Raw genomic sequence first — 20260 nt, forward strand, 5'->3', positions numbered from 1 at the left:
GTGAAGCGCGTGTCAATGTCATACCGCGTCGCGTCAGGAGGCCCTGCTACGTCCTACTTAGTAGTAAGTACGAAAGCTTGCAAGCTTGCGGCTTTGCAAAGCTATTCTATGGGAACGATGGTAAGAAGTTCGAGTCTAGCTCTGCTGCCTGAAGTATGCCGCCTCCAGCTGCGTAGAGTGGCCATTGTCCCGACTGTGAGTTGTTTGTCGAACCACTAGTACTAGCACGCTTAGGGCTCCTCCAATATCCATCATCGCCAACGTCCAGACTCGGATACTCTTGCAAGGGACACGGTGCAACAACCCGGTTGAGTCTGCCGATCACGTTCGGGGGAAGCTAGAAAGAAGTCCCTGATCTGTGAAGTGTTGCTCGCTGATCCTTGGTTTACTGAGGATCGCCTAACATCTATCGGCCCCTGTACCTGGCCGTGTTCTCGTAGGGACTCTGCAGGCAGACATATCACGATCTTCTAGTGTGCTGCCTGCCTTGACCCCAGCGGGCTGCATCCGAGGAGTCGACTTTCAAATTGGCTCTGGTTGGACATTTGATACAGTAAATGCGCATCGTGTTGTTAGCTCCGCGATTCATGAAGAGAGATTGGGTGGTATATTCTATCGTAATGTTCGTAACGACTCGTGTGCAAGGTGTGTGTGCTGTACAAGTTGTGTTGCCATCAGTATTTTAGAATCGTGAAGCTGTGACCTAGGGCCGCTCTCACATCTCGCAGAAGTAACAGGAGCACAAATGTCCTGCGCGTCACAAGAGGATATTGGGACCGGGATTCGTGAGAGACGTGCTAGGGTATACAACCGAGAACAAAAGTCGAAGTGATTACCGTACTATCACGACATACTGCACGAGGAAGATTATACAAAATCAAGCAGATACACATCACCATCGTACATTCCCAAGCAAAGCCTACCGGAGACTTCATCCAAGGCCAACGAATGGCACATATTAGGCGTGAACGGAAGCTCGGGGTCTGGAGGCAGGAGCATCCCCACCTTCGCTTCTCCGGTAGCAGGGTCGTACGCAAGCTTCATCACCCTGTTCAGCTGTGTCTCCCAGTTGTGCTCCAGCCAGACCGCGCGAACACCTTGCGCACCGACCTGAGCGAGTTGCGCAGATGCCTCGTTCCCAATCGTGAAGTCTTTGGAGGACAAGCTCAGAAGCTTCACAGTGTCTTCCGAGATATCAAAAGAGAAGCGGAGCAGTTGTGCACAGTGGGGATGGACGGAGTGGTAGAACATGATGGCAGAAAGACTGGGGGTAGAGGTAGCCAGGGAGACATGAGCGATGTGGTGACCCGGAACAGCAATGGTCCGGGGGCCCTTGTACTCGGCAAGCATATGTCCAAGGGAAGTATAAGCATACTCGACGTGAGCCGGGTCCACCGCGACCGACGGTACAACTGCAGGAGGACTTGGTGTTCGACTGGGTGTGGGCGGAAAGGGCTCCGGCATTTTGTAGATGCGGATGACGAACTCTTCGCGCATTTCTCCAGGAGTAGTGCTCTGGATCTCCCCGATGAGGAAGAGGTAATTCCCCCAGATACGGACCCACAAGAAAGAGAAGGGCTTGAGAAAGTATGAGTGACAGTACCAGACCATTGATTAGTCCGCGCGTACCTGTGCAAACGCAGGATCGACCCACTTCGTCGCGCCAGTTTCCGGGTCGACGAACAGAATCTGCAGAGACCCAGCCCCTCCGCCAGTGTCAAGGGCAAAAATAGTAACCACCAACAAGCTGCCATGTGCGGCGATCTCGTGGATGATAGGGCGTAGGTGAGGTGCCTCGGGGTGTGGGACGATGTGCATTTGTCTGGCTTTCGTCGGCGGAACGGCGGGATAAGTGGGAAAGACGGGATATTGAACGCTGGCAATAATATCTCGCAGAGATATGTCGTGCACCTCGACAACTCTGATGGCCAAGACGTTGATCAGTGCTACACCCGATATCCAGTCGGAAATGGTGACTTACTCTCGATGATCGCATACGCCGACAACCAACTTGGCCGATTCACCGTCGGGACTTTGGATGACGGTGCAGCTCCGGTATATTCCGCAGGTCTCTGTCGACCAAACTCGACGCGTGTTTTCGGGATCCTCGAGAGACCATAGACTCATGCGCGTGTACCAGGACTCCCTCTTGAGGATGCGCTGAGCCGTCCAGAGCCACTTCCCCCCAGGAAGGAATTGCATCTGGTCGACGTACTGACCGCTCCGGTCGTCGATTAAGGCTCGCAGTCGGCAAACGCGTGTCTGAGGCCTTTGCCAGTTCTCGTCGAGCTTGAGTGCCTTCATCACGAGCGGCTGCAGCTCGTCACTATGAAGCGATGTTGGGCATGTGTTTGCGGGCAAGTCCAAGGGTATGGAGAGCTTCGAGACAATTCGATGCCAGACGTAGTCGCTGCCTCCAAAGGCATGCAGTGAACGACATGTCTGTAAGAGACACAAGATGTTTGGGGTCAGCGATCACGCGATACTGCACGAGGGTGAGACGAGTGTTCTGGAAACACACCTTTCGCAACGCTAGCAAGTCCCGAATACCCAGAAATTGTAAGATGCAGAGTAGAATGTCCTCAGGGAGGCTTGTGAGCATACTCCAGGATGTAGGATGTGGTCAGGAGCAAGATGCGACGTATTGACTCGGAAGCAGGATACCCTGCGAAGGATCACGAAAGCACCTGGATGTTATCTGATAAGATAAGATCCTGGGGAAGGGGCAATCTCTGTTAGCCTACTATGGCCGGGTCCTCCCGCCACCCGCCGGCCTCAGATTGCGATACTTTAAGTTTCTCGCCTCGAACTCCTATCCACGTCGGTGCTGCGCTGTGCCGTACAGCGCAGGACGTGGAGGGTGCTCATTCATACACGCCTACTCCGGAATGTCTTCCTTCTGATCAATTTGCAATAACAGTGGATTACCATGGATCACCTTCCCATGACGGAGGCCTCACGCAGCAGGATCGATACGGGGAGCCGAATGCGTGTAGAACACGTCCGCTTAGAAGCAGCGGATGGCACGAGATACTACGACATCAAGGTGCTGATCAGGGCTGTTCAAGTTGTCATCTACTACTAGCACGCAGTCATGCGGGAACGGGCCGTCCTCGTCTCCACTCTCTGGGCCACAAATCTCTTAGGACAATTGGAACGCATAGTAACTTGTGTAAGCGTGAAAAGAAACGTTGCCAAGGAGCATTGAACGTGGTGGAAGGATTGAAAGGAAGTTAATGCCGTAGTAGGCTCGGCAGATAAGATACGTTCGCCCATTTTGGGCAAACAGTCGTCAACTGGCCGGCACCGGCTGTATATAAGCGACTGTCCCTATACCACACTCCCCCTTGACTGCATTCCACATTGTGGGAGCGATTCTCAGCTTCCTCCACACCATCTCCATCATCATGGACCTCAACGACCTCAACAATCTTTCTGAGGTCGAGAGTTTGTCCGACTCCGACTGGCTCGACATCAGTAGCAGGGCTTCTGAAGACGACTTGTTCGCCGACTCCGATGCCAGTGATCGCGAGGACTCTCGCCCACCATCTCGCCGGTCGCTCGCAAGCTTCGCCAGCTCTCGTGAGGGGGAAATTCATGGGTGGGAAGGGATCGTTGAGGACAGTTCGGATGAAGGACTCTCCTCGCCTCCCGATACAGGTACCAGTGACCCCGCCCTCCATTTCTCCCAGCAGTCTTTGTCGTTCAGGGCGGTCGCTTTGTCCGCCTCTGCCGTAGCCCGACATACCGCTCTTGAAGATCCGGAAGAAGAGCAACGGGTCAAGGACGCCCTCGACCAGAGCATGGTCAGCACCCTCAGCACCTCTCGCTCCAACTCGCTCAACAACTCGCTCAACGCGTCCGTGCAGACGTCCGTCGTTCACTCGCGAGATCTGCGTCTGTCCTTCCCTGACCCTCTCACAAGTTCGAGTCCTGTTGCTCACTCCCTCACTCCCTCGTACGAGGACATCACGGCCGACATGACTCACTCGGGCCGGGAGACCCTGTCCGCAGATGCTGCAACTGAGGACAACACGGCGCTCACCACTACGCATCCGGGTTCGATGATCACGCCCGCGGTCGTGGAGGTTGACACCACTGCAAGCACGGAGATTCCTGCTGCTGCGGCGATTGACTTCTACATTGTCCTCTACGGCGCATCTTCGGCGATCAAGCATCGTGTCGTGCACCGAGTCCTCGAGAAGCTCATGGCCGCCACCCAATGTGGCTTCTCTTCCCTCTCGCAGATCGAAGTGCCGCAGAACATCCGTATGCTACTGAGTGGAGGACGCGAAACCCACTGCATCATCTCCATCATCGACCGCACCGGGTTTGTATTAAGTGGGAAAGAGGTAGGTCACTTCTCCTTTCGTCATGGGAAACTAACTTCAACATATTACAGTCGAGCCTTCTCGCTGTGTCAGGTCGGCCTTCCTTAGCTGTCATCTTCCTACCCTCTCCTATCGTCTCAGTGCCTGAGCATACGCTCTACCTCCCAGTTCTCACGCAAGAAGAACTCGACGACGATGACGACGACGCCTTCGTGCCCATCGACCGCTTGCTCGATGCCGAGCATCAATGGGAGACAATGGGAGTTCCGAAGGGCAAGCTTGTATCTCCGGCCTTCTCGTTCTGTAAGTCGGCAGTCATCGAGGAGGAAGAGATCGAGCGTGCGTCTCCCGCCAAGGTCGCGCGCGCCCTCAGACCTCTGCTTCCCTGGACGGAACAGTTGTCAGGCTACCATCTCGCATCCCGTCATGCGTTCACATTGTAAGTCGCGCTGTAACTGCTGGAGTCGGGACCAAATGCTGACAGGCTTATATTAGGTTCGCTATCCTCTCCATTGTGCTTGGTTACCTCGTGAACGGATCTCTCCCTCTCTCCGGAGCTCGTCGCGCATCTCCCACGATCGACATCATTGCACGTCCCGCTCCCAGCCCAGTGGTCAATGCATCCGGCCCCGCGCCCGCCACTACGCCGTCCACTATGGCGCTGATTCCTTCTTCTCTGAAGGAGCTCGCTCTCGCTGCCATCAGTCCGTATTCAGTGGCGTCCACGTCCTCGGTCGCCATCAAGGTCGTGCCTTCTCCCACCGCGGCGCCCGTTGAAGACGCTGCACAGACCGGTGCTCCGTCGGAGTGCTCGTGTGGATGTGGCTTGATCACCTGGCCAGAGAAGTTCAAGCCGACCACGGATCTCATGCTTCGCCCGACACCGCCTACCCCTTCGCTTGTGAACCCGGCGTACTCCAAGGGCGATGCATTGGCTGTCGTCCCTTCGACCTCCTCCGTGAAGGGTAAAGGCAAGGCTCGTGCTGTGGACGACGGCTCCCTTTACGCTCTCAGCACTCGTCTCGCTGGAGCCCTCACCGAGTACCTCGACATGAGCACCATCTTCGCTCAGACACGGAAGGACATACAGGAGATCCTCGATGCTCTCGACGAGCTGTCTCGGGCAATCAGCAGGCAGACAGAGGCGGTGTGGGAGCAGTCCAAGACTACGGTGCAGGTCGTTCGCGAGAACATCCGAGCACGCCACGAGCGTGCGAAGACTCGTGCGAAGGAGTTGCGTGCGGTGGGCGAGCGACTGCTGTCTTCGGTCAGCGCACAGGTACGCGGGCGGGTGGCGATGGCGAAGGAGAATGCACATGCGTTGCGAGAGAACGTGCGCGTTCGCCGCGAGGAGTCGTTCCGCGTCCGCCGGGAGTGGCACGAGGTCCGGCGCGAGCGTAGGATGGAACGCCGCGCAGTCAGGCAGGAGCGTCGGGTACGCCGTGCGCAGCCTGTGACGGTCTGAATGTCTTGTTCGTCGATGTTATGGCCATTCTGTCTCTCCCTGTATCATTTGGTTTTCCTTCCCCCTACACGCTCACTGATCATTGTATGTATATATGACACGAGAAGCTAGTAAGCCTGTACCAGTAGCAAATAGGAATATGCACTTAAGCCACCTATCCAACCAGCTCTTGGGCGCATCAAGGCGGGATACATAAGACGCGTCGCGACGCGCAGACGTGCATCACGTGAGCGCGCGCGGCTGTTGCGTCACGCGTCGCCACTGCCTCCGCACCGGACAGCTGGCGCCCGCAGCAGGGGCCCGCGCCGAGAGATGTCCCCGATCGTCTCCTTCTACCGCTATCTACCACCTCTTGCTCCCACCGACCCAACTCAGCCCGCAATATGTATTCTTCACGAACAACTTATGGCTCGCCTCCTCCTGAGCTCTCGAATAACCCCTTCATCGACCACCCGGCAAACGCGATGGCTCGTTACCCGGACATAACAGGCTCCGATGACCCCACATCTTCCCAGTACACTTCCTGGCTCAACAAGCCCTCTACATCCTCCATTAGTACCAACAGCAACGGGTACTATGGTGGCCAAGGGCCCACAACCCCTCAGGGATACGGTAGTGGCTACCAGCCCCAGCCACAGGCCACCGGCTGGGGACAGGGCTCCGGCTTCTCTCAGCCACAGCAACAACAGTCCTACAACCAGGCGTTCTCCCCTCCTCCAATGCAATCCCAGTCTTCGGGTATGCCGTTCCAGCCGTCCAGCTCCTTCGGCCAACAGCTCGCTGCTCAGGTCGGCGGCGCGTACACAGGGATGCCTGCGCAGCAACAATACACCGGGTACGCTCAATCACCGCAGTATGGGCAGGGGTACCAGCAGGGATATCCAGGGCAGCAGCCCCAGCAGCAGCAGCAGCAACCGCCGCAGTATCTCTCCGAGTTCGATCCGTACGCCGCGGGTCAGAACAGCAACGCGCCGACGCCCGGTGGCGCGCAGACACCTGCTGGGTCGGGGTACGGGCAGCAGCATCCGCGGGAGTACGTCCAGAGGCACAAGGCAGAGCTGGAATCGTGGGACTCGTATTCGTGGAAACAGGCGCGCCATATTCCACATCCGCCCCTTTAGAGTTGCATCTGACGCTGCTGTGACGTCTGCGATCATCTAGGTGCAAAACTCGTTTGATGAGCTGAAACGGGCATGGGAGAGCCGTAAGGGCGAGCTCGAGGCGCGGCTGAGGGCGCTAGGTGGGGCTGGTCTGTTTGGAGTGGGTGGTTATGGCGGCGGGATGTACGGTGGGCCGGCACAGCAGTATGCTCAAATTGAGAACGTGAGTGCCGAGACAGTGTGGCAATGAGCTATTCCAGTATTGACGCCACCCTTCCAATAGATGGCAAAGGAGGCTGGCATGCACGTCGGTATGTCAGCAGCACGCCGCGTGCTAATTGTCTCCTAGACTGACCTTTGCTGCTAGATTCCATTGCTGCCTCATCTTTCCAGATGCAGGAGGTCTTCTCAGGCTATCGCCAGTCAGGAGACATCGCGTCCAAGCGGCGCGTTCGAGAGTCGATCAACGCTGCGCTCACAAGTCTTCCTGATTGGCCCCAGCCTCTGACGTTCTGACGACTTCCGACTCGACCGCTTGGCATGGACTATATTGATTGGGCCCCTGTGTTAGAATGAGGAATGGCGAACACACGATGTACTGCTATGTGTAAGGTATCCCATCAGATACTCCTCCGGAATTATATGCTATCTTGCTACGTGTGTACTCTATCTATACTCATGCATTCGGACGACAGTAGTGTACGTCAGATAAACATTCGATTGCGCCGATACCACTCATGTTACTCTGGAAATGGAGAGAATTATCATCAATGAATTAGGCCACGTAGTAACTCGTGACGATTGTAACCTTCGTTGACAAGCCCAACTGGCGCAAAAACATATTTTTACAGATGAGAGTTCTGGGTATCCGTATCCAATCCAACCAATTCAACCTATCGAGAGCACCCGTGCACATCAAACCTTGCCGGTAAGCTGTCTGACCTTGGCCTCACGCTCGCGCTGCCCATGCCAAACTTGAAATCAGAATCGATGTCGTCGAAGATACGGCGAACACACTCACGTCATCCACAGCCTTCTGGGCCCGAAGCCATTCAACTTCCCGGTTCTTCTCCTGCAGCATCTCTGTAGTTTCGCGAGCATAGCTGCGAGAAGCGTCGCGTGCGTCCTCATGCGCCTGGAGATCGGCCTGAGCGCGTTCGTACTTTGCACGGGCAGCAAAGAACTCGAGCTCCGCCTTGCGGAAGTCGCGCAGTGACTTCGAGTAAGTGTTGTAAGCCTTGCTCTCTTCCTACAAGATAGTGGCCGTGAGAACAGCTCCGCACAGGGGGGAGAAATCATCATACCTTGACGGCAACCTTCTGCAGCTTCTGCAGGTCGGCGAGCTCCTTGAGAGCATCTCCGAGCGCTCTCTTCTCAGCCTTCCCCTCAGCCTTGATGATCTTTGCCACCTTCTTCCCCTCCTTGACTACAGAGAAGACGCGTCAGCCTCTGTGCGTACTCCAAGACAGCCCCGAACGACTCACTCTGCTCCTTAGTCAACTTCACCTTCTGCTTCTCAGTCAGGGACAACTCAGCGCTGCGGCTCCTGGTCTGGAAGGACCCGTCAAGGTCAGCGCTGGATGCAGGGCCGACGGTACCAGGGCCACTCGCAAAGCTGCCGTTGCTCAAGCTCGCCCTGCGGCGCCTCAGTGCGCTCCTCCTGCCCGCATCCATGCTCGGGGCCGTCCGAATGCTCCCGCGGTCCTCGAGGTCGGCATTGCTGCCCCGAGGGCCAGAACGGAACGAGCGCAGCGACGCCGCACGCCTGAAGTTGCTGTCCCGCGCGCGGCGCTCCTGGAAACGCTCATCGTCGTCCTCCTCCTCGTCTCCGTCGTCGAGCGAACGCTGGTTGCGCGCACGGGGCGAGTCGGTCCACACGACGGGGATGGCCTGCAGGCTGCGCTGGGAAGCACGCGATTGCGAGCGCTTGGGGTCGCGGTCGCCGTTCGACACTGAACCATAGCCAGAGTCGGTGACGGCGACGGACTGCGAGCGGCGGTGGGAGCTCTTGGACATGTCCCGATCGAGGGCTGCACCCTCCTCCGCCGAGTCCTGGTGATCGACCCCTGTCTCCTCGTCATCGTCTGAGGGAGACTTGCGAATGATCGGATCGCGGGCAATTCCGACGGACGGTTTGCGGCTGACATCTGCACCGTCCTGGGCGACGGGAGCGTCTACATCTGTGTCGAACACACCAGGGAGGTGCTCCTCAAAGCGGGAGGTAGGCTGCTCAGAGGACTCGGCTGGAGCAGAGTCGCCAGAGGACTTCTTGTTGAAGATCATGATGGGTGCGTCGAAGTATATGCTGTGTTCACTGGCCGGGGTGTTCGCGTAATCGATGAAGGTCGCGGCGCGGCTGGTCATCAACAGGGAGGTATAGAGTGTGTGGGGGAATGTGTTGTATGCGTGGGGGTATGCTGGAGTTTGGTGAGGCGACAAGGCCAGCCGGCGGGGTTATATATGCGTGAGGCGGTCGGAGTATGTCATTGGAGCGTGCGGTAGCATCGAATTTTCGATCGGCGTGGTTCGTACGCGGCTTTCCCTGAAAAGGAAAGTCACCTGCCTTACCCGTCGGTGACGTAACAGATTCCGCCGTAGACGCTCGGGCCTCCCCGCAATCCGCCTCGGACTTGTTGCAACCTCACCTCCGAACTTATCCGTTCGAGAGAGAGCTGCACGCCCTGTCCAGCAGAGGCTCGCAATGAGCACAAGGAATCCGCGGAACCTGGGTCTAGACAGCAACGTCCGGTCAGGATCTTCATTTCCGGCGAACATGCACAAGACGTACCCAAAACGCGTGTTCTGACCCTGTCGATGGTATGTCCAACAAGATCAGACATCAAACGCGAGGCGGAAGAGAACAACGGCAGTATTCCAATCCGGTGTAACAATAAGAAGACAAACCAATAAGTTACTCGCCCTAAAACCCTTCGATCATACAAAGTCTCCAACAACCTCTCTCTCGTCCTTCGCTAGGACGACCTCCTTGTCAAGATAAAGCGCCTTGACGACTTCAGTCTCAGTCCACTTCTTCTCCCCTGAGGCGTCGTCTGCAGGGGTGAGAGTGTACGTGACCGACAGCGCCGACAATGCACCGCCATAGGCGTGCGAGATGCCTACGTTATGGTCAGAATCGCAACGGGCCGCTACTTCCAAGGAGAACATACCAGTGTCTATGATGATGATTTTTCCATCGCACCTCGAGACGATTTTCTGCGGGAAGGTGAGCCCTGACGCAGGAGCGACACCGCATGGGATCGACATACCTGGAAGTCTGGCGTATGTCCCATCACCATCCTGCGTGTTCCGGTCTTCTTGAGCACATCGTCCACCTCCTTGCAAACCTTCTCCTCAGGATCAAGTGCCCAGCCTCTATACCACAAAGGTCCGTCCGAGCCATACAGGCGGTGCTCCGCTAGCGTCGCGTCGTGAGGAAGACCAGGGTAAGGGTTTGGGGGATGAGGAGGTGGCTGAGGAGTGCGATGTTGCAGCTTGTGGAGGAGCGACGTGGAAATCTCGTTGATACGGGACGGGAAGGGCGTCAAGTCCGGATAGGTCGGCGCAAGGCCTCCATGGACGAAGGAGATGGCGGCATGGGACAGAGGCCAGTCGGAGAGGAAGGGGGATGAGGGATCATAGTCCGTGTTGGGCGGACCCAGTGAGGGATGCAGAGGGAGCCGAGAGGCCGTGGTGTAGTTGGTCGCCCAAGTGCGTCCAATACGCCCGGTCGCGAGCATCTTCTGGCGTGCTGCAACCGATCCAAAGGTCTTGATCTCAGAAGCATGAACATATCTGTGTTGAAAGTTAGCAAGAGTAAAACATTCTCAAGGACCTCAGGCTTCAATGTTCAACGGCGGCCTGTGATCGTCTCTATCCAGTCACGACAGTCTCCGAGTCACGACAGTCTCCGAGACTTAAGGCTCACGGCAAGTCTCATCTCGTGCACGTAGCGGCAGCGATTGCGCATTGACTTCGACGTACCTCCAGTCACCGATGGCATTCATCCACTCGTGATTACCCAGGTTCGTTAGAACCGTTCCACCGACAGCCTTGGCCTGGTCGCGGAGTTTATCCATCCATAGGTATAGCTTGATAGTATCATCACCGCTGGGAGTATTTTTTTAGAGTGTGCCCAACTGCATATAGGCGCATGTACTCACCGGTCAATGATGTCTCCAGTCTGCACGAAGAAATCGACCTCTCCGGACCAATCACCGTTGTCGTCGACCACTCCAGCCATCTGCAATACCTCAAGCGCGTTCGGCATGTCGCCGTGGAGGTCTCCAACAGCGACAATTCTTCTCACGAATTCGCCTTTGGCAGGCTCGGTGTGTGCTGCTACCGGGACATGGTGTTCGTGCTGCTTGGAGCGATGATGGTCCACGAAGTCGGAGATCTCGAGAGGCTTCTGGTCCGAGTCGTCTTCGACATAGGCGTACTGCTTGTCCTCGTAGTCCGGATGGACGGCAAGAGGCCAAGACAGCGGCAGACTGGCGACGAGGTCGAAGACCGGAATGAAGGACCGGCAGACCCAGAGAATGCTGAAGACGGGGGCGAGAACGGCGAGGATGGTAAAGAAGCGCGGCATCGTGGGCTATGTGCACCGCATGCGTTGGTGGCTGCGGGCAGTCCGTTCACCCAGTCGTGGTGGAAGAGAGAGCGGCGGGGCGCGACCGCGAGACACGAAAGCAACGCAGATTGGGTTTAGGCGGCGGGAGCTCTCTGCTTACGTGATCAAGCGCTCAATTACCCCGGTTCTCACCAGGAGGCGCCTGGCCCATGGCTGAGAGCGAGGCTGCGAACGCGCCTCCAGAAAACCACATCGACCGTCACCGGTGACCGCAGCTCGTCAGCTGCCTTCCCTTCCTTCGTCCCCGCCTCCATCTCCCTCGCATGCTTGTCTCCTGAACGACGCCTCCCCGTCCAGCGAGCACGCCTTCCGCCGACATGCTCCCCCTCTTCCTCGTCCTCTCCATTCTTGCGTTCTTCGACCGTGCCTATGCCACCCACTCTGTCCCGCGCTGGCGGCCGGACCTCCGCAAGGACGCTGCCATAGCTGGCCAGGGATCTACCTCGCATCGCCGCCGAGTCCTCGAAGGCATCGCTACTGGCGCCCCAGTAACGAACAACTCGACCATTGTCCCCGTCACCCTTGCCTCGGACAAGCAGTGAGTGTTCTCCTGTGATGAGCTAGTGGAGGGCGGCAGGGCAGACATGGTGAAGGCGGACCTAATGCGCATATAATAGGACGTACTACGCACTGTCAACCGTTGGGAACGTCAGCCTTCAGCTCTCCCTTGACACGGCCTCAGCGGATCTCTGGATCGTGTCTTCGGAGTGCACATCCAGCGCATGCAACGTTCCGAAATATCCGCTCTCGTTCGAGAGCTCGTCATTCGTTCCCGTTAACAACAACCAAACCTCCTTGAGTGTAAGCTATGCCGATTCAACAGGTGTGTCTCTTCCCCCTGGCTTGTGCGCTCCTATGTCTCATACTCCCTGTGCAGGCGCGCAGGGATTTGTTGCTCGGGAGTCTGTATCTATTGGGAACATAACCGTTCCGCAGCAAGCTCTGGGTGAGTGTAAATTCCTCTTGGCCTTATATCGAGTCCGCCCTTCGCGCTTTGTACTGCGGATGCCCAAACAAGGGCGATATTTTTGGCACTCCCATGCGCGGCGATCACGGCGTTGCTGACGAGCCCTTTTCGACATAGGTCTCGTAACCTCTTCCAATGTAACCTTTCCTGACCAGGTCAGCGGTGTGCTCGGTCTGGGTTTTCCCAGACTGTCGACCATCTCTAACACAGTTGCAAACGGTACGTAACATGCGGCGGTGCATAAACCTGCAGGCGTTGATGTTGTACTTAAGCGACGCCCTTCTTCGCGAACCTTTCGGAGAGCGGGGGTTTGGATTACCCGCTGTTCGGTTTGAGCCTCACGCGCGATTCTTCAGGCACCCTGACTTTCGGTGAGCTCTGTGTTTCCGCCCTGGTGTCATTAAATGCGAACGTCCTCTGCAGGTGCGATCGACGGCTCTGTTGTCGCTAACAGAAGCCTCATTGCATGGAACGAAGTTGTTCCCTTTGCACCGTTTCTCGGCTCAAGCGAGAACTCTTCCAGTTACCTTCAGTGGGCGGTCGTTCTAGATGGGATCTCGGTAAGTTCCTTCTTCCGCTAAGTCAGCCATGAAAGCACCTTCTCCATCTGTTGGTTGGACCCACAACTCAAATCACGGCTCATGTGTCTTGTAAACATAGGTCAACGGCACGGAGTTTACGCCGGAACCTACGTACCCCATACAAACTATGAATGCTTCACTAGCGCTGATTGACGTGTACGTCTACTCCACTCTGCCTACGAGGTTAATCTCCTTCACGCTCCGCGATGGCTGACTCTTCGGCTTGTGCCTGGATGTAGTGGAACCGCCGGTATTTTTGGACCATACCAGGATGTGAGTTCGCTATATGGGCGTCTTTTACTCCACGGACTCCTTGAGGACTGACACGAGGCTTACAGGTTGCGCGGATTTTCTCGATGATCGACAGCGCTCGCCTCGTGGACGACAGTGCGTGCCATGACTTGTCGTAAGGGATGTGTTGACTGACAAATAGGTATGCGCAGCGACGGGACAATATGTTGTGCCGTGTGACATCCAGGAGACCATGGCGTTTAGTTTCGGGTGCGTGCAGGCATCAATGCGCAGAACGAGTCTAACTGACACGGTCTCTCCAGGGGCCGGAACTTTACCTTGCAGCCCACGGACTACCTGATTGGCCCTGCGTCCGGCAACCCAAATCTCTGTTTGTCTTGGCCCAGGGCACTTCCCCCCAGCTCGGATGGCATTGACTGGCAAATAGGTACGCAGTTCAGACATCTGCTACTCTGTTAATGTCTTGATGCATGTAACTTCCACAGGCTCCCCATTCTTGAGGACTGTGTACTCGATATTCAGCTACGGTATCAACGGCAAGGAGGCACCTATGGTCGGCTTTTACCCCCTGTCCAACTCAACCACTCTCACCGAGTCTGAGGAGTCTGTTACCGCCTTCCTTGCGTCCTATTCGGCGACCGTCGCCACGACTCTTCCTAACATCCTAATTTCTACTCCAACGTACACAACGCCATTGTACACGTTTAACACCTCTGTTTCCGCAACGCCCGGCAAGATCATCAAGACCGGCCTCGGGACGAGCACCTACTCTGCGCTGCTCAACTCGAAGCACCTGAACGCTACTGCGATCCCGACGCTCACGCCCTCGCCCACAGTGGCCACGCTCATCCTCACGGACACTAGTGGACACACTGTAACCACGACATCCACAGCCTCGCACCGCTCCATCACGCTTGGAGTTCCTGAGGGGTGGACAGGGACTAGCGCCGCTCCCGCCCACGGACTCAACTTCGCCACCAAGTCGTTAGCTTGGTTCGCCCTCGCCGCTGTCGTGTGCGCCCTGCTATAGTAGTAGTGTACTTATCATCTCCACCCGCCATTCGCTCGTATACTTATATCGCTGTCGCTGTGGACTTATCGACTGCTATCCCCCGCACGCACACCTACCTGCACATACGTAGTACATATACTATACTTCTAGCTCGCAATTTTTCTTCGTCTTCTCTCTCCCTCGCTCTCCGCAGAGACTTTGTAGCACCTGTGTGACTAGCTTTTTTCCATGTTCTTACGTGGTAGTATGGTGTGTTCCGGGGACATTCTCATCCTTACACTTCTTGCGTGTCGCTTCGCGCCGATGCCGTGCTCTGTGGGTCGACAGTCTGAATCATGTACGATGCAAATATGAAGTCCAGTCGTCTTCAAGAGCACGATGAGTCACTGCCTTTGTTACTCGCGCAGAAGAGGTATATGATAATTCAATTTCCAGTACCGAAGAACGTGCGCGTACGAGTACACCTTGAGATTACATTGGATCTTCCGACGATCATCATAACTTCGTTTTGCTCTCGACACCTTCAGACACGCTTCCGCCCTGCAGTCAGAGGAGTTTCGCGACCTCGGCGTCGATCGCCTCGGGCGTGGTCGTCGAGGCCCAGCGGTGGACGACCTTGCCCTCCTTGTCAATCAAGAACTTCTCAAAGTTCCACTAGACGGCGGATTAGCATCTTCCTTTGGGGGATGGAACTTGTATAGCACAGTGGGTTCGATGATGGACGTCGGGGGGGTAGTGACGCTTGCGGGGATCGCGGCGAAGGGGTTTAAACGGAGACGTACCTTGATACGGGTGAGGCCCAGGATGCCGGCCTTCTGGCTCTTGAGCCACTTGTAGACCTCGTTCGTGTGGTCGCCGTTCACGTCCGACTTGGCCATGAGGGGGAACGTGACGCCATGGTTGAGCTCGCAGAACTCGGCGATCTTCTCGTCGTTCTCGGGCTCCTGGCCGCCAAACTGCAAGGACCAAAGATACGCGCAGAAACGCCGGGAGGGACGCAATGGATACATAGCCAGGGGGTTATCACAGATCGCGAATATGCATTTGCCATTTGCTCAGGGAAGGACGGCGTGCGATAGCAGCGAGCGCGACGTACCTGGTTGCACGGGAAACCGAGGATGACGAAGTCGCGGTCCTTGTACTTCTTGTAAAGCGCCTCGAGGCCCTTATACTGGGGTGTGAAGCCGCTATAGGTGGTGCGATCAAGATGAGACCAGATTGGTGCTTCGAGACAACACGGTCGCATACCACTTCGACGCGGTGTTCACGATGAGCACGACCTTGCCCTTCAGCTGCTCGAAGTCATAGGTCTTTCCGCCCGGAAGGGTCGCCTTGAGGGTGTAGAACGAGGAGTCGGACATGGTTGGTCGTGAAGAGGAGAATGCGCGGGTGGCGAGGGAATTAATATGCTTGGGCCTAGACTGAGGGGCGCGTGCAGACGAATTCCTGGCGAGGTGAGAGAGCGGGCGAAAGAGCTGTCGGAGAATGATAGCTCGGACGGCTGCTTTATGTATTGCGCGAGAGGAGATTAGCAAGTGCGGTCGAGACCATATGGCTGGCGCGATGGTTCTCATCTCACCGTCGTCATATGGGCTGGTCGCCGTGCACGCCGCAGCACGTGCGCGGTTACTCAGCTGCATCGGGCTTCGCCCAGCTCTTCTTCAGCCTGGGACGCATCATATCATGTTCAGTGAGCTTTGCTGCGCGGTCGGACCCCGCATGGGTGTGGGATTGTGCTCTTTGCGGTCATTTACGCAGTGACATAGTGCAGGAGAATAAAATCAGCCAGTGCGAGTGCATGTTCAACATGTTTTTCTTTCGTATACCGCTCAGGTACGTAGACATCGATGCGCTGCATACAATGAAAGTGCATGAACAAGGTATGAGCACTAGGAGCACGTAGTCCTTCAGATTAGATGATGTCCTCAGGCCAAGCCAGCTTTGTCGGAATGCTAAGGAGGGTATGATCAGAAGTGCTCCCGCGATCGTGCAATTGAGGTCATGAGCGCATACCTCCCGTTCGTACATATGAGATTGCGTTGGTCCTTGCCCTACGTCCGTCGCAACGACGACTACACCATGTGGCAGCGACCACGCCGTAGGATTGAAATCTCAGATTGGCGCTTGAGCGGGGAGGGCAGCCTCCGAATACCGTCGTTTTGTTCGTGGTTTTCTGGGGCAACCAAACATAAACATGGTTGTCCTCGCATCGCATGAGAGAATAGCGTCGCTTGTCTCCAAGTACACAATATCCTGGCATCCCAACGGTGCAAGGGGTCTCGGGCCACATGCTTCAAAGTTCGGTCAATCCTGTGAGTCAAATATCAATCAGTCAACCAATGCATCATAGGAGATCCGCCCGAGGGTCGTGTGGGTCTGACTTGAGTTTGGTGACGGTAGCTTGACTCACTGAAGCGTTTCCCCGGCCTAGATCCACGAGTGGCAGCTACACGCTGTCAATCGATGTTTGAGATAGACGCGTTTGTTATCGGTTTCTTGTCTAAACGCCGTCCTTGAACGTCAGTTCAAGGCCGGTTTTCGAGGACACAGTCCGAAAGCGGTCTAGCGTGATATGTGGGAGACAGTTGCGCGTCCCGCCCAGTCTGCCTCCAACGGCGAACCCTGACTCCGGATTGAATGTAGCTGTCGGAACGGGTGTCTAGTGGAACGGAAGTACGGTCGTGTGGATCGGGTTACTCGCCGTATTGCACGTTGCAGGGTTGCCTGCCACTCGCAGCGCGGGGCTGGTGGGCGCGTCTCCCATGGTTTCAACCAAGGCCACCTCGCGGGCGTATGGTCGGAACAACGCTGCTTGCGATACCAAGCGTTTATGCTGCCAGTACAAATAGGGTTGTGGTGAGTCAATAACTCTTGACGACACCATACCATGGGCCCCGCAACGCGCGGAATTCGTATTGTCGGCGGACCAGGAGGAACGAGGCAGGAGATGGCGTATGGTGCGTGGCGCATCTGCCAAAGGTGCCATGACAGAACCCAGAAGTTTCGTGGGGTTAGAGGGCAGTGGTGATGAATGGCAAGACTTGGTCAGCACGCCGTACTGCGAGCGGTACGCCAGAAGACCAGAATGCGCACATCGCATCGTTCAGTGGCGGAGACCGACAGTCGCGTCGACCAGAGGCAACGAAGGTTGCCCGGCGTGTCTTCCACTAAGCCCCTGGGGACCATACGCGACGCTACGATCTGCCGCCCTTGACCAGAACACCTTATGACGAGCGATACGCCAGGGAGTGCATATTCCATCTTCGGTAGCGGAGACAGACTCCCGTATCGGCTAAAGAGGCGAAGGTTGACCGATTGCAATCAAGTTTTGGTCGACCGTAAGGGGGGACACTGCGATCTGCCCCATTGCTGCCGACGACTGAACAGACCGGAAGCGAACGCCACAGCCTCCCGCAGGGAAGAGCGTCCAAATAGTAGTAAGTAGTTCTACAGTGACAAATACATCTAAAAGAACTCGAAGGGGTCAGCATGTCACAAGTGTCACCGCACAGCGAGGAGTATAATTGTGTCCAGTACGTACCGTCGTCCAGATTACAATGACGGCTCCAACGAGCCAGTGCCATCAAGCGCCGGGGCAAATATCAGGGTAGAGCCTGTCAGTCGGGTCCTTGGGTATCCAGCCGCCTTCTAGTCCTTTCTGATAGCTCCAGTCGTCCGCATTCTCAACCTGTTGCCATGGAGCCTAAATGTGAGCCTTCCGCCCGACAAGAAGGATGCTGAAGGAAGAACCAGGATTGTCGAGAACGGACGTACCTTCCACGTCCAGAAGATCCACCCCTGGACAGCTTCTCCGATGGCGACCTGGGACTCGAAATACCTAAAATTACCGAATTGAATTGATAATGCGGTCAATTCGGCGCCATCATTGGCGAACACACTTAAACGCACTTGCGCAAGAATGTCTTGTATTCATCGCTGAAGGTCGACGAGTCGCCTGTATACCCGTCGCAGCTGCCAAATGTCGGTTGTCCATCCTGCCAGGTGCCGTCCCATCGCGCCCCGATGCCACGGCCATTCAGCCACTTTGCGCAATCGGTGATTGCGTTTGACCACTCTCCGCTGACAGTGTATAGATTGGACTTCGCATAAGAGCGTAGGGTGCTCAGAACGGAACAAGAGTACTATGCACAGGCGACTGTTAATGAATTGAATTAAGGGTGTCACGGCTGTGAACAACTCACGTTAAGATGCTCGTCTTGTGACATCTCGATCTGGTCATAATTGAATATTTGATATTCATGCTGAAAGAGCGGTCAGGACGACGTTTCAGGCATGCTTACAAACACATCTGGGACTTACGTAGTCCATGAGCACGCCTTGAGCTGTCGGGGACGTCAAGAAGCCATCCCAACTCTAGACCAAGCTACCGTCAACCACTTTCCACAGATGGAGATGATATTGTAGCTTACCGCGACGCCGAGGAACGCGTCTCCAATCATAACCTTCAAGGATGTTCCGGATACATTGCGGACAGCATCGTAACCGTCTTGCCAGTAGTCTGCAATGACTGCGGCTATATCGTCTTGGTACCCACCCGCTTCATTGAGCAGCTCCAAGACATCAATCATTCCGCCAATTTGATCCGCTATAAAGCGCACGATGTCCACGGTACGAGCTACGTTAGTGCCTTGAGCCCAGTCCGCAGACCCACGCCGGCCTGAATTGTCGTAGCCGTTCTGGGAGCCAGGTGCACCGTGGAGATCAAGGATGACATGGATACCGTGCTTCTTGGCCCAGCCGAGAGCCTGGAGAAGGTATGGCCATGCGCCTGGGATATACGGGTCGACAGAAGTGGAGTAGTTCGTGTCCGCGGAGGTTATCGGGACAGACCAGTACCCGATTTGCATACTGGGTCATATTGTGAGCAAGGAAGTATATCAGAGAGCGAGCCGAAATCATCCCGTAATCTCCGCCACTGGTTGACAGATGCAGCAGTGGGCATCACACTGATAGAAGAACAAGAACATAAACAGGCTTGATACGCAGATTAGAAGGAATAGTAATGCTCTTGGTGCCGGAGGAATGACGGAATAGTAGGCGGAGACCAAAACAACATTATCACGTACCGAACATGGTTTAGGCCTGCCGCCTTTATGGCAGCAAAGTCATCTTCTGTTATCCACGTCTCCCAGTGGTCTTGGAGTACGCTCAAGGCATGGTCTGAATCTTGCAGTTGCCCAAAGGTGTACTCGTCTATGATATCCGAGTTGGTGGTATTCTCGAAGATGCTTGGGGTAATCCAAGGCTGCAAGCAGTTACATAAGTGCTACACGGTGCTCCAAATTCGGAACTCACCTCTAGGACGAACCAACCGCCACTTCGGAGCATCAGTATCGCGCGGACACGTCTCAGCAATGCCTTAATGTACTCACAGGTTCACCCCGCGTATGATGTCCTTCCCATAATTGAACGGTGCCAAGGTCGCAGATGCGGAGGCAGTAGTTCCGGTGGATGTTGGCGTTGCCGACAGAGGTACCTGGGGGTCACCCCCGCCGCCGTTCAAGTTGGAGTTCATGACAAGACGACATTGCTGCTTGCCGTTGCCGGTGGTTGCAAAGGTCAGCAGGAGCAGGAGCAGCGAAGTAGTCCGCAGCAAGGGAAGAGGTAGAAGCAGCATCTTCACGACATGGAAGACAACGGCAAGAGTCGAAGTGCGTGCGGGCTGCACGAGGCGTATGGACACCGTCGGGGCCAAGGCGTCATGAACGGGCGCGGCAGGCGCGAGGTTCGCGCTGTCGGCGGTTCCGGTCCTCATCGCGATCTGTAGATCAAACTCAGACAATCTCCGACTCGTCCTCCGTCGCGCGGTTATAAGACGCAGTTCCACCACTGGCAACACTGTCGCTTCATGCTGCTCACATACTCGACTATTCCCGTGCGTGGATGATCACTCTTCGGTTG

At 55.9% G+C, this 20260-nt stretch overlaps 8 protein-coding genes across 8 annotated transcripts; 3 read left to right on the forward strand and 5 right to left on the reverse strand.

Annotated features, from left to right (window-relative positions):
• Window positions 1-600: 600 nt before the first annotated feature.
• L226DRAFT_508342 (uncharacterized protein) lies at window positions 601-2631 on the reverse strand. The gene is made up of 4 exons (XM_067678173.1): window positions 2522-2631; window positions 1982-2442; window positions 1630-1921; window positions 601-1578 (listed from the first exon to the last, which is right to left on the reverse strand). Exons 1-4 carry the CDS (start codon window positions 2600-2602, stop codon window positions 868-870), a joined length of 1545 nt encoding a protein of 514 aa, XP_067535380.1. The 5' UTR covers window positions 2603-2631; the 3' UTR covers window positions 601-867.
• Window positions 2632-3328: 697 nt separating this feature from the next.
• L226DRAFT_535034 (uncharacterized protein) lies at window positions 3329-5973 on the forward strand. Its single transcript, XM_067680807.1, has 3 exons — window positions 3329-4352; window positions 4403-4770; window positions 4827-5973. The coding sequence occupies exons 1-3, from the start codon at window positions 3408-3410 to the stop codon at window positions 5794-5796; spliced, it is 2283 nt and encodes a 760-aa protein (XP_067535381.1). The 5' UTR covers window positions 3329-3407; the 3' UTR covers window positions 5797-5973.
• A 165-nt stretch (window positions 5974-6138) lies between these two features.
• On the forward strand, window positions 6139-7734 carry L226DRAFT_535035 (uncharacterized protein). The gene is made up of 4 exons (XM_067680808.1): window positions 6139-6887; window positions 6958-7119; window positions 7180-7207; window positions 7264-7734. The coding sequence occupies exons 1-4, from the start codon at window positions 6180-6182 to the stop codon at window positions 7410-7412; spliced, it is 1047 nt and encodes a 348-aa protein (XP_067535382.1). The 5' UTR covers window positions 6139-6179; the 3' UTR covers window positions 7413-7734.
• Window positions 7735-7811: 77 nt separating this feature from the next.
• On the reverse strand, window positions 7812-9260 carry L226DRAFT_523128 (uncharacterized protein; the record flags this gene model as incomplete). The annotated part of the gene is made up of 4 exons (XM_067678802.1): window positions 7812-7856; window positions 7918-8145; window positions 8201-8322; window positions 8381-9260. The coding sequence occupies 4 exons, from the start codon at window positions 9258-9260 to the stop codon at window positions 7812-7814; spliced, it is 1275 nt and encodes a 424-aa protein (XP_067535383.1).
• A 570-nt stretch (window positions 9261-9830) lies between these two features.
• On the reverse strand, window positions 9831-11484 carry L226DRAFT_523129 (Metallo-dependent phosphatase; the record flags this gene model as incomplete). Its single annotated transcript, XM_067678803.1, has 5 exons — window positions 9831-10012; window positions 10064-10109; window positions 10163-10688; window positions 10878-11003; window positions 11057-11484. 5 exons carry the CDS (start codon window positions 11482-11484, stop codon window positions 9831-9833), a joined length of 1308 nt encoding a protein of 435 aa, XP_067535384.1.
• Window positions 11485-11822: 338 nt separating this feature from the next.
• L226DRAFT_613066 (acid protease) lies at window positions 11823-14395 on the forward strand. Its single transcript, XM_067686465.1, has 12 exons — window positions 11823-12064; window positions 12144-12349; window positions 12404-12472; window positions 12611-12712; window positions 12766-12864; window positions 12917-13053; window positions 13154-13230; window positions 13314-13347; window positions 13413-13461; window positions 13518-13575; window positions 13629-13753; window positions 13812-14395. Exons 1-12 carry the CDS (start codon window positions 11844-11846, stop codon window positions 14354-14356), a joined length of 1722 nt encoding a protein of 573 aa, XP_067535385.1. The 5' UTR covers window positions 11823-11843; the 3' UTR covers window positions 14357-14395.
• Window positions 14396-14718: 323 nt separating this feature from the next.
• On the reverse strand, window positions 14719-15787 carry L226DRAFT_535038 (glutathione peroxidase-like protein). The gene is made up of 4 exons (XM_067680809.1): window positions 15587-15787; window positions 15435-15525; window positions 15121-15294; window positions 14719-14992 (listed from the first exon to the last, which is right to left on the reverse strand). The coding sequence occupies exons 1-4, from the start codon at window positions 15697-15699 to the stop codon at window positions 14885-14887; spliced, it is 486 nt and encodes a 161-aa protein (XP_067535386.1). The 5' UTR covers window positions 15700-15787; the 3' UTR covers window positions 14719-14884.
• Window positions 15788-17921: 2134 nt separating this feature from the next.
• Window positions 17922-19976, reverse strand: L226DRAFT_463120 (glycoside hydrolase; the record flags this gene model as incomplete). Its single annotated transcript, XM_067675768.1, has 9 exons — window positions 17922-18026; window positions 18113-18176; window positions 18248-18480; window positions 18541-18600; window positions 18659-18712; window positions 18769-19207; window positions 19426-19604; window positions 19655-19676; window positions 19732-19976. 9 exons carry the CDS (start codon window positions 19974-19976, stop codon window positions 17922-17924), a joined length of 1401 nt encoding a protein of 466 aa, XP_067535387.1.
• Between the last annotated feature and the right edge of the window lie 284 nt (window positions 19977-20260).

The sequence above is a fragment of the Lentinus tigrinus genome, assembly GCF_003813185.1.
Source record: "Lentinus tigrinus ALCF2SS1-7 unplaced genomic scaffold L226scaffold_12, whole genome shotgun sequence".
Lineage (NCBI taxonomy): Eukaryota > Fungi > Basidiomycota > Agaricomycetes > Polyporales > Polyporaceae > Lentinus > Lentinus tigrinus.

Bases quoted from the DNA above. Each gene is read 5' to 3' on its own strand.
- L226DRAFT_508342 (XM_067678173.1), bottom strand. From the start codon at position 2,602: ATGCTCACAAGCCTCCCTGAGGACATTCTACTCTGCATCTTACAATTT. The intron at 2,443-2,521 runs GTGTGTTTCCAG...TGTCTCTTACAG, and splicing joins ACTTGCTAGCGTTGCGAAAG to ACATGTCGTTCACTGCATGC. The intron at 1,922-1,981 runs GTAAGTCACCAT...CTTGGCCATCAG, and splicing joins GGCGTATGCGATCATCGAGA to AGTTGTCGAGGTGCACGACA.
- L226DRAFT_535034 (XM_067680807.1), top strand. From the start codon at position 3,408: ATGGACCTCAACGACCTCAACAATCTTTCTGAGGTCGAGAGTTTGTCC. The intron at 4,353-4,402 runs GTAGGTCACTTC...AACATATTACAG, and splicing joins TTGTATTAAGTGGGAAAGAG to TCGAGCCTTCTCGCTGTGTC. The intron at 4,771-4,826 runs GTAAGTCGCGCT...GGCTTATATTAG, and splicing joins TCCCGTCATGCGTTCACATT to GTTCGCTATCCTCTCCATTG.
- L226DRAFT_535035 (XM_067680808.1), top strand. From the start codon at position 6,180: ATGTATTCTTCACGAACAACTTATGGCTCGCCTCCTCCTGAGCTCTCG. The intron at 6,888-6,957 runs GCGCGCCATATT...GCGATCATCTAG, and splicing joins ACTCGTATTCGTGGAAACAG to GTGCAAAACTCGTTTGATGA. The intron at 7,120-7,179 runs GTGAGTGCCGAG...CCCTTCCAATAG, and splicing joins AGTATGCTCAAATTGAGAAC to ATGGCAAAGGAGGCTGGCAT.
- L226DRAFT_613066 (XM_067686465.1), top strand. From the start codon at position 11,844: ATGCTCCCCCTCTTCCTCGTCCTCTCCATTCTTGCGTTCTTCGACCGT. The intron at 12,865-12,916 runs GTGAGCTCTGTG...CGTCCTCTGCAG, and splicing joins TTCAGGCACCCTGACTTTCG to GTGCGATCGACGGCTCTGTT. The intron at 13,231-13,313 runs GTACGTCTACTC...GCCTGGATGTAG, and splicing joins TCACTAGCGCTGATTGACGT to TGGAACCGCCGGTATTTTTG.
- L226DRAFT_535038 (XM_067680809.1), bottom strand. From the start codon at position 15,699: ATGTCCGACTCCTCGTTCTACACCCTCAAGGCGACCCTTCCGGGCGGA. The intron at 15,295-15,434 runs GTACGTCGCGCT...TGGTCCTTGCAG, and splicing joins TCGGTTTCCCGTGCAACCAG to TTTGGCGGCCAGGAGCCCGA. The intron at 14,993-15,120 runs GTACGTCTCCGT...TCCGCCGTCTAG, and splicing joins TGGGCCTCACCCGTATCAAG to TGGAACTTTGAGAAGTTCTT.